This window comes from Stigmatopora nigra, chromosome 9 (assembly GCF_051989575.1).
Source record: "Stigmatopora nigra isolate UIUO_SnigA chromosome 9, RoL_Snig_1.1, whole genome shotgun sequence".
NCBI lineage: Eukaryota > Metazoa > Chordata > Actinopteri > Syngnathiformes > Syngnathidae > Stigmatopora > Stigmatopora nigra.
Window position 1 is genome coordinate 15,023,122 of NC_135516.1, and position 10,036 is coordinate 15,033,157.

General features: G+C 42.3%; 1 protein-coding gene across 3 annotated transcripts; it reads left to right on the top strand.

Moving 5' to 3' along the window:
- Positions 1-801: 801 nt before the first annotated feature.
- cnpy1 (canopy FGF signaling regulator 1) lies at positions 802-7,935 on the top strand. 3 transcript variants are annotated; one of them, XM_077724395.1, is made up of 6 exons: positions 802-1,126; positions 1,618-1,722; positions 1,996-2,111; positions 6,385-6,621; positions 7,398-7,494; positions 7,820-7,935. In XM_077724395.1, exons 2-6 carry the CDS (start codon positions 1,632-1,634, stop codon positions 7,858-7,860), a joined length of 582 nt encoding a protein of 193 aa, XP_077580521.1. In that variant the 5' UTR covers positions 802-1,126; positions 1,618-1,631; the 3' UTR covers positions 7,861-7,935. The 3 variants fall into 3 exon arrangements, with proteins under 3 accessions (XP_077580521.1, XP_077580520.1, XP_077580522.1); XM_077724394.1 differs by having other exon boundaries at positions 821-1,111; XM_077724396.1 differs by lacking the exon at positions 802-1,126 and adding an exon at positions 1,153-1,550.
- The last annotated feature ends 2,101 nt before the right edge of the window (positions 7,936-10,036 follow it).

Below are 10,036 nucleotides of genomic sequence, written 5' to 3' on the forward strand. Positions count from 1 at the left end.
ACGGACGTCAATACTTATTTGGATGCGGCCGATTATTCCGCCAAAGCACTGAAAAGCTCTCTTGTCACCCCTGGCCGTCACGTAAGTGGACAAAAGCCATCGCCCTTCCTCGTCAAGGTCACGCAAATATCGCCCCCGACCTCAAATTTTAAAATTACAAATAGTTGCGCCCCCTAGAGGCCTTCTCAGCTTTTTCATGGGGTCAAACGCTAGCAATAGTCGATTAAATTGTTCTAGATTCTAGTTTTTTTTTGTGCCTTGCTACGAGCCGTTAGCACATCTGTCTGCTTGTGAAAGTTCCCGTGACCTTGTTAGCATGTAGCGCAACAGCGACCTTTTTGCACTCGATACATGTTTTTTTTCGCAGTCCAGTGAAAGGTCAACGTGGAGCTGCTTAATGTGATATGACTTTGGAGAAGAAATGTTGTTATTGTTGTTCTTGTTGAAGTTGTTTCCTCCAAAACCCAAAATAACTGAGCTAATTCATCCTGTAATCTCTTGTAATATTTCAGAATTATTCATCACAAATTGAAGGTTTTCCAAATCAATGCTAGCAGCTCCCATTAAAAACCTGGATTTACATTTTTTTAAATACGGCCTTGCTGTATTTTGTATTCATTAATAATACAATTAGTCAATCTTAAAATATTCCTCCAATTGCTGTTGAAACATTAAAAGTTGTATAGTTGCGAGCTCGTGAAGATAATTATCATGGGAGGATCATGAGCTAGACGTTGAACGTGATTGGTTGACGGCCTCTGTCGTGGAGTCACCGCCGTCATGCACGTTACGATGGTGACGTCAGGACAGCCCGCCTCACTTCAAGGAAGCGGCTTAAGTTGACCGCCAATAATAACAAAGCCGCTTTCAAAATAAAGGACAGTTTTCGTCCTAACGACACAATCGAGTAAACCAGTGATTTAAATTTCTTTCATAATACTTTATTGCCGATGTAAAATCATAAATATTGTAACTTAGGCAACGTTAGGAAAATCTTCCGAGGCAATCCAGTTTTCATGTTTCTTTATTTTTTTAATTACCCGGAAGTTGTAAAACAATCGATGCACGTTAGAAGTTAGGTGACAAGTCTTGTATCTCAAGTCCAATACAGGTAAACGCCGAAAATGTAATAATTGACGTTTTTTTTTGTATCTTTTTATTAACTGCGAGCCATTTTACGCTCAACATGAGTTTGTTCAAACTAACGTCTCGTCCTGTAATAAGCTGTTGTCTTAAAAGAGACATTCTAAACATCCAAATTTCGAACGTAATTGCTAAAAGTTGGCGTTCAGTGTAAAAGTACATTGTTACCAGACAAAAAGAGTAACCTGCCCTAATAATGTAATTTCCTGCTAGTATACTCACTCATTCACTGTCATTGACAGGATAGTTGGATTGAATGGTCATGTTTCACTGCCATTGACGGCAATAGACGTCCGCCCGGTTGCTTCCAAAGTCAAATTGAATCAGACGTCTATCGCTGTCAACAGTAGCTAATGTAGCTAATTTCGTGCTTGTTGATTTTTGGATACATTTTTCATCTTCACCTGGTAAACATGACTTAAACCCAACTTGTTGTCTTTCTTTTTGGGAACCTAATTCCTTTTTTCTCTCCAGGTAAAGAGTCAACAATGGGGCCATGGATTATTCAGATGAGCATTTTATTATTCATCTTGCTCTGCTGCTCCCAGGCTAAGAGGGACCCAATGCTATACTGTTCTGGTAAGTTACTACTACTACAATTTTCCATTACTTTATTTTATTTATATTCTGTTACCGCTGTTTTGGATACCTCTTTGCTTATTCTACTCAATAGCCACAACAGATACTTTGTGGTGAATGAGTTACATAAAGGTGGGACATTTGAAATAAATAAATAAATTAGTTAGTAACTTGCAGAGTAATGGATTGGACGCCCGCCCATCATCGTCAATTAAAGTTGTGGAAGCTTGTTATCTTCCCGCTCCCTAATCGCTAAAGCAACTGTTTTTTCAGCTTGCGGCGCCATCGTGGACGAATTGACTCACTCCATCGGTCTGGTGGACCCCAAAAAAACCATCAACGTGGGCAGCTTTCGACTCCACGCCGACGGCACCATGAAAGACAAAAAGGTAAGAAGCGTTTTGCGGAGCGCCGATGATTTTGGGACCGTGACCGGACGTTTGGTCGCCGCTCTTTTGGTCCCCCCCCTTAAATCGGGCGCGCCGTCCCTCCTCCACCTGTCGTCAAGCGGGGCCGGATCCGGCGCCCTCCTTTTGGGCGGCTTTTGACCCGGCGTGAATCGGAGAGGGACGACACGTCACGGCTTAAGGCGGGAGGATTTTCCCGGCGCGGCGGGGCGTCGGCACAACCTGCCGGCGGAGAACAATGGCGCCTTTCGCATTTTCCAAAGACATTGAACTTATTGGCCGGGCCAGCCCATCTCGTAGCGACCGCTGGGAAGTCATGCATTGAGAATGAGCGCACGCACAATGGCCGAGGGGAGGCCGCCGCCCCCTTTTTGACTCAAATACCAATGGCACTTGACTCAACTTTAAAGTCTGCCTTTTGTACCCTTTTAGTCCTGAAAATCAGTTTGTTTGTTTTCCTTATTTAACAAAATGCATATAGATAACGATTTAATTCCGATAAAGAAATGCATAAATAGTATTAAAATAGTTTTTCTTTCTTTAGGTAAACAACCAATACAAGTAAAAATTAAATGTAATAAGATTAAAAAAAAAAGATTCTCGCCGTCGTCCCAACTCAAACGTTGACATGGAGTCACCTCAGGCCATATTGGAGACTTTTTCAATGATTGAATATAAATTACAGCATCTAGATGACTCGCGGCCCAATGGATTGGCTTTTTATTAACTGATTTAATTAGTGTCGTCATCGGCGCTTGCAGTCTAGTCTAAAAAAAAAAAGATTAGTATTAATAAAACGAGAGCAGGGAATGAGAAGAGAGCCACAAACAATTCCTATATCTTGTGAGCCATACTACGAATTTCAAAGTCAAAATACATGCATGTAAACGAGGGCCTTTTCAAATTTTTTTGGTTAATTTCACCACTTTTAAAGTGGAAAAAAATAATATTTTAAAAAAATATTCTTATGCTGTTGCAAATCAATGTGAGGATGCATTCCAGAAGAGTCTACTACAAAAAAGGAAGCTTCAAAAGAGCCACATGTGGCTCCCGAGCCATAGGTCCCCTGAGCTAAGGGCTAAAAAAAACATTAAAATCAAGAAAATCCGTAGCTATATTGATTAAAAAAAAGGATGATAATATGTCTATTGACATCATTGAAAGCAAAAGGAGAGCATAAAAGCCAAAAAAATCCCAATTAGGAGACTTCAATACATCACATTTTCTATGTCTATTTAAGCCTATATTTCTGATCCCCCAATATTGAAACCTAATTAATTGACAATGCTTTTGGCTAATAACCCTCTTTTATGGCGTTAATGGCGGACGGCTTTGTCCCAACGGGAAATGAAAGACGTTTGGATTTCTTTGATTTCCCCCCTCATTCATACTCGCTATCAATCAAATCAGGGACCGCTTATCGGGCGGGGAGCGTGCGGCCCCCCCCAAAAAATATGTGCTTTTGGCGAGGGGGGGGGGGGCATGCATCCCTAGTTTGTATATTTAGTTCCGGGTCTTCTCGTTTTTTTTTAGCAGGACAATGACACGAGAATGAAAGGACTCCCCGTCCGGAGCGGCGCAATAATGGCGCCCTGTCCAATGGGAATTAAATGGAGGAAAGCGTCCCCATTCTGTGGGCCAACCTGCCCCCCCCCCCCCCTCGCCCGCTGGCCTTGATTGACAGCTCCCTTTCACGGGGGAGGAAGGCCTTTCACCCAGCGTTTTGTAGCGCGCCGGCCGCCATAACCGGCCGGCGATGGCAAAGATGCGCGCTCAACCTTAACGGGACGCTCCTCTATCTCGGCGACCAATCACTTTGCCAGCGGGAGGGGACACGGAATATATTGGGTTTAAAAAAAAGAAAACTTTTTTAATTCAGGCAACATTGGGGAAGCTGGAATGTTTTTTTAAACTTAAATTTAAGAACATTTTCAATAAAATATTCTTATTAAAACCCAAAATCTTAATTTTTGTAAAAATATTTTAAATTTTAATAAAACCTCGACTTTGTGATTTGAAAATATGCATTCACTGCCAGTTTAAATGTAAACAATAACCGCCAATGATTTAATAGTAAATAATCACATTAATTTAATTTTTCTTAAAAATGTCAAGGTAGATTCTGTTCATTTTTTTCATAATTAAAAACCTCGAGAAAATCGCAATGAACATTAAATATCTTATTAAATATGTAGGTATTTAAGAAAAAAAGCAATATATTTCTTCATTCTTAAAAAAATAACAAAAGATTTTTGGGGGGGAGGGCTTTATTTGTTTTGACGAGTTTCCGTGCCACTGATCCTTGACTCCTTTTAAACTCCCGCTGTGAACAAAAACAAATTTGTCTCTAGTGGACGTCCAAGCTTCTGCCGACCTCCCGCTCCAGCGAAATGGGACGTCCGCGTTGACTTTGTTGGACTCGGCAGAGAAAGCGTAGAAACGGGCCGGAGGATCATTGAGCGCCTTTCAATCAATACAAATGAACGTGCAAAGAGGGGGGGGTTGACTCTGGCTCCCACTGTGATTGACAGCCTTTGGCTCGGTGGTCACGGGCGACTTGGCCAGCTCGCCCGGCTCGCCCTTCAGCCTTTGCCCTCTCCGGCCGCCGGACTTCCTTCCGCCCCGGTCACCGCGCTGACCTTTTTAAGGCAGCTCCGTTGTCCACCATTGGCCTTTCTCCTCTACCCATCAGACGTATCATATAAGCCAGGGGTAGGGAACTTATGGCTCGGGAGCCATACGTGGCTCTTTTTAATGGGTGTATATCAGCCATTTCTTAATACATTCCTTTTGACTTGACTTTGCACTTTATACTTTTGACTTGAGTGATGAGTATGTTAATACTTGAGTCTTTTTTTTCATATGTACTGTTAACGGATGCACTTTTTTTTATTTGTATCGTATCTTGTGCCGACTCGGTCCAATCTGTCACATTTTTAAAGTCAACGTGGCCCCCGGATTCAAACGTTTTCCCACCCCTGGCCCTATGCTAGCTATGATTTGTTTATGGGGATAGGCTCCAGCACCCCCCTCCCTGACCCCTTGTAAGGAAATTGAATGAATGAACTTCCAAATGCAAAAAAGAGCCCCCCCTCCCCTCCCCGGACCCCCTTCCAGTGAAAGCAAGCGGGCGTCCTTCCGGGACGGGCACCTGCCGTCCCGCCTCCCCCATTCCCCGGCTCCCTCGCCCCCCTCTCGCCCCCCAATCGCTCCCCCTCCCTCCTTCGTCTAGACGCGGCGACCGCTCTCCCGTCTTGGGGAAGAGGACGCGGCGAGCTCGGGATGGCGACGGGTTAAAAGTGGCCAGCGGAGAAAAGCAGGCCGGAACCGGAGGTCAGACTTTTGACCCGCCGTAGAACCCGGCTGACACCGGGGGGCGCCCCGAAGGAGTTTTTTTTTTTTTTTTTTTTTTTTTTTTTTTTTTCACAAACGGCACCCTCCCTTTCCCTACCCTGCCCCAACTTTTCCCGGTCTTCTTGGCTTTTGGAGGCCCGGCCCGGCGTCCGTCCCATGGAACATTCCACTCGAGAACCTGGGTATTTTTACCGTATTCTCCGGACTATAAGTCACACTTTTGACATGCTTTGGGCTGACCCTGTGACTACTTTTATCTTTAAAACTTTTGTTTTTTTTGACTCATGCCTATTTAGCTTGTTGTAATCATTTTTTTAAAATTTGTTCTTGATTGCTGGTCAACAACAAAACAATTTAATATGCAACTTCTACTCTGGTTCAGTTTTCCTGAACTATAAATTGCAATTTTTCATGTTTTTTTTCTGCCTGTTATGTTGTTGTTTTTCGACTCTTTTTATTTTTAGCCTGTTGTTCTCCATTTTAGTATTGTTACTTGAACACAGGTCTCTTTTTGTTTGAAAATAATGCCCCCAAAATAAGAAATATATACTGAGATACAGTATTTTCCAGGTAATTTTTTGTCAGTGTTTGTCAGGGCCTGCCACTTTTACTCTTATTTTTTTCCACACACAGTTGTTAGCTTGTGCATTTTTTGTTGTTATTGTACTTACATGTCCTTTGGTTTAATGATAAATAGCATCACTATACATCGTTTTAATTTTTATTTTCAAAAACACATTATAATAGTATATGTGGTCAGTGGAAAAATACTGTACTGTAAGTGGTCATTGATCACATGCTACTTTCATAAACAAGTGCTTTTTTTTGTTTCCTTTTTTGACCCTTTGCCTAACTTGAGTTAACTATTTTTTCTTTTTTTGTGTGTGTGTGTTGTTGCTAGGTGCCCCTGGCTCGCTCGGAGACGCACCTCAGCGAGCTCTTGGACGCGGTTTGCGAGTCCATGAGCGATTACGCCCTCCACGTGGACCCCCAAAGCCGGCGAAAGGAGTACAAGAGGTTTGCGCCGAGGAGCGACGGCGGCGGCGACGGCGGCGATGGCGGCGCCGGCCGGGATTTCCCCGACTTTGAAAACTTTCAATTCGGCGGGCCCGAAGCCCCCAACGCCTTGAAATTTGCCGTGAGTCTCTCGCCGATTCTCAGATTGGAAAAAAAATAGTCCAGTCATGGGTTTTTCATTTTTAGTTTTTTGTGTTTTTTTGCGGAGTTTGAAAAACCTTTATTTTGCAAAACACTTTTTTTTGTGTTCTACAAACTTTGTTTCACTCGTAAATATAGTATAGCATAGTATTATGTACTTTTTGGATAATACCAGACGTGACTATTTTTTGAGAAAAACTTCAATATGACTATTTTTGTAGTTTTAATTTTATCCGACTGATTTAATTTACAAATAAAAACAAAATGACATTTAGACATTTATATGAATGAAAACTTAAATAAATACACTTTTCCACTGTAAGGTTAGTTTTCCAAAATATTATTCAATCGGAAAGGCAAGATGTGATCATTTACTATTTTAAAAATGCCACAAATTTGTCTTCACTCTTCCAAAAAATGCCATATCTATTTATGATCATTGCAAATGAACATTTTTTTTAAAATACAACAAATTGCCCATGAAGGGTGAGTGAACTCTTTTGAATAAATGCTACAAATATGCTATTCATTGTTAATAACCAAAACAAAATAGACTTTTTGTGGGACTATATTACGGGAAAAATGTAAAAACTTTGCCATGCTTCATTAGTGATATAACAAGTCTGCCAATTGGAAAACAACAAAATGGCTGACCGCAAAAATAAACAACAACAAAATATGGCTGTTATGCATGTACACGTGACCTCTGACCTCCTGGCTGACTCTTTTTTCTTCTTCTTTTTTTTTTTTTGGTAGTGCGAAACCATCGTGGAGGAGCTGGAGGATGACATTGTTGCTATTTTTGGTCGCAACGCGCAGAACCCGCACACGGAATTGTGCAAAAATCTATCGGGTATGTATGTACACGCCATTTGAAATCTGCCATAAACGTCCAATCGCTGTCGTCTGTCGCCAATCAAAATGTTAGCTAGCTAGCTAGCACTTGTTGACAGAACAGCAACAGCTAGCTTACCTGCTAACAGACTGCAACAAAAAAATCTGTATTATTTTTGGGTGTGACATCATTGAGGGCGTGGCCAAAAGAATGTCGTTCATGAATAATAGAAAGCATCTGAATAAATAATGAGCTCCCAACATCTGCTCAAATAAAACATCTTGCTAATCAAATAAATCAATGGAATACATCATTGGGCTTCTTCTTCTGCTTTTTCTTTCAGATTACTGTGAAGACAGCAGTCACCCCAATGACGAGTTATAATCGGGTTTCATGTATTTTAGTACATTTTTAATGAGAGCATATAGAGAGGTTTGAATAAAGAATTGATAACGTTTATTTTGGCTGGCTGGGAAACGTTTGTTTGTGCCCATTTTTCAAGAGAAGAAGAATTGAGCGCTAGTAAGATTAGCGCAGAAGCTAGCTAGCTAGCTTCCACTAGGGACCTTGCTCAAGCACTTTGGTCATTTAAGAAGTCAAAGGTCAGTTGGATTTTATATTGATATTTTTATTGTTGCAGAAACTTTGTTAAAGTTTTGTTCTGATTTCAGAGCGGCTGCAAACGCACCACGGGGGTGACGGAGACCAGGATTTGGCTCATCATGTTGACCGTGGCTCATTTTTGGGACCAAGGACGTCAGATCATCTTCAACTTAGTTGCCAGGTACGCATCCTTTTACAACAAAAAAAAATATTTGTGGGAGCTCCGCTTGTCCTGGGCGATTGATGGGTCTGACACCCTTGTCCTCGACAGTTTTCTTGACCCCTGGTGTAGATAAATGCGCTATGCTACAAGTATTTGTGTCTGATTCGCTAAAGTTAGGTTTTCGTACACTGAAGAGTCCATTGGGCTCATTTCTTTTTGGCCGTTCCCTTCTGGCTGTGGTTTCCCGCACACCCCGTGGCTCGAGTTACGCTAGGACCCGTGCAAAGCCTTTGTGGGGCCGCCTGTCTGGAAATGTTAGCGAGCCGGCCTCCTCGCACACTTGACAGATGAAGGCGCCGCACAAAAGTGCTGACAAAGGCGCTGACGGACGGACGGAGGGCCACTCCTGGCGCATTTCCCACCGGCTATCTCGGGAGGATTAGCCATTTAGCTAGCGTTTAAGCTCCTATCTTTATGATAAGTTCCAAAGAAAGCGCTCAAACCCGCTCACCATTTTTTGGGGGGCGGGCTGACATCACAAATAGGTAGCTGGGTTAGGGTTCAAGATAGCAAGTTGTTGCATTTGCTCCTTAACGGTGCAATCGTCCTAAAATGTGTCACTTTTTTTAGACGGTCAACTTGTCACATTTTTGAAGGGTTCAATTGGTTGTCAATTCTTTTCAGTTGCTAATTTGTCACGTTTACTTAACGTTTAACGTGCGATGTATCCCTAAACTGTTGCCTTTTTAAATGGTTCAATGTAAAAAGTGGCTTTTTGAAATAGCTGCCTATTTTGAATTGGTCAGCTCGCTATTCATCGCCAACTTGTTGCCTTTTTAAGTGCTTCACTCCCAATGAATATAAAAAAGTGGCTTTTTAAATCCCTTTTTTAAACTTATGAACCCAGAATTAATCACAAATGTTGCTCTTTTACAGCCTTTTTAAATCCTCCACTCAAAACAAATGTAAAAAGTCTTTTTGTTAGTATTTCCCTCCCAATTTGTCCCATTTCCAGGACTAAATCCCCACCTGATTGCTCTTTTTTTAAAAGAATTAACTCACCCAGCAATCCTTGAAATAAAAGACCTCAAAGAATTGAACATTTTCATTTCCTCTCTGTGTAAAAGTACTTTTTGTTTTTCCGCCCTTTTTCCCTTCGACACGTCAAAAGTCAAACGGAGAAAAGAAAAGAAAAGTACATATACAAGTAAGCCATGCCCCCCCCCCCCCCCATGTGGAAATGGGACAAAAGAAGGCATCAAGAAAACCCCCCCTCCCCCCACCTCGTCAGTAATTTAGCTCTAGTTGTTTCTCTAAAGCTCTTCCTGATGTAAAAGGACAAATATGGAAAGGGATGGACGAGGATTGGGGGGGGGGGGTCTTTTGGGGGTTCTGGATTTGACGGAAATATTGTCATCACGGAGCTGAAAGTGGGAGAACGAAAGGGGGGTGGGGGGGGGGGGGGTGGATGACATCAGAGCAATTTCACACCCGCCCGGGCCTGCGCTAGGCTGATCAAAGGCGGCCGACCTGCCCGCCCCAAAAGGCAAAAAGGGGGACACTTAGCTATGCTAATCTCCAGGACAAATATATTTTAATCTTGTTAGAATACAAGTTAATGCCGCCGCTCAGCCAGATCGCAAACTTTGCCCCGTTAACACATGAAATGGAAAAGCACAAAGATTTCCTCTTTTTTTGGGGGGGCCAAAAAGAAACACTTGCGACCTCCGTTTCAGGGGAAAAGTCACTCGCCGTTTTGCTACAAAATGGCTCCTCCCGTCTTGTTTTTTTTAC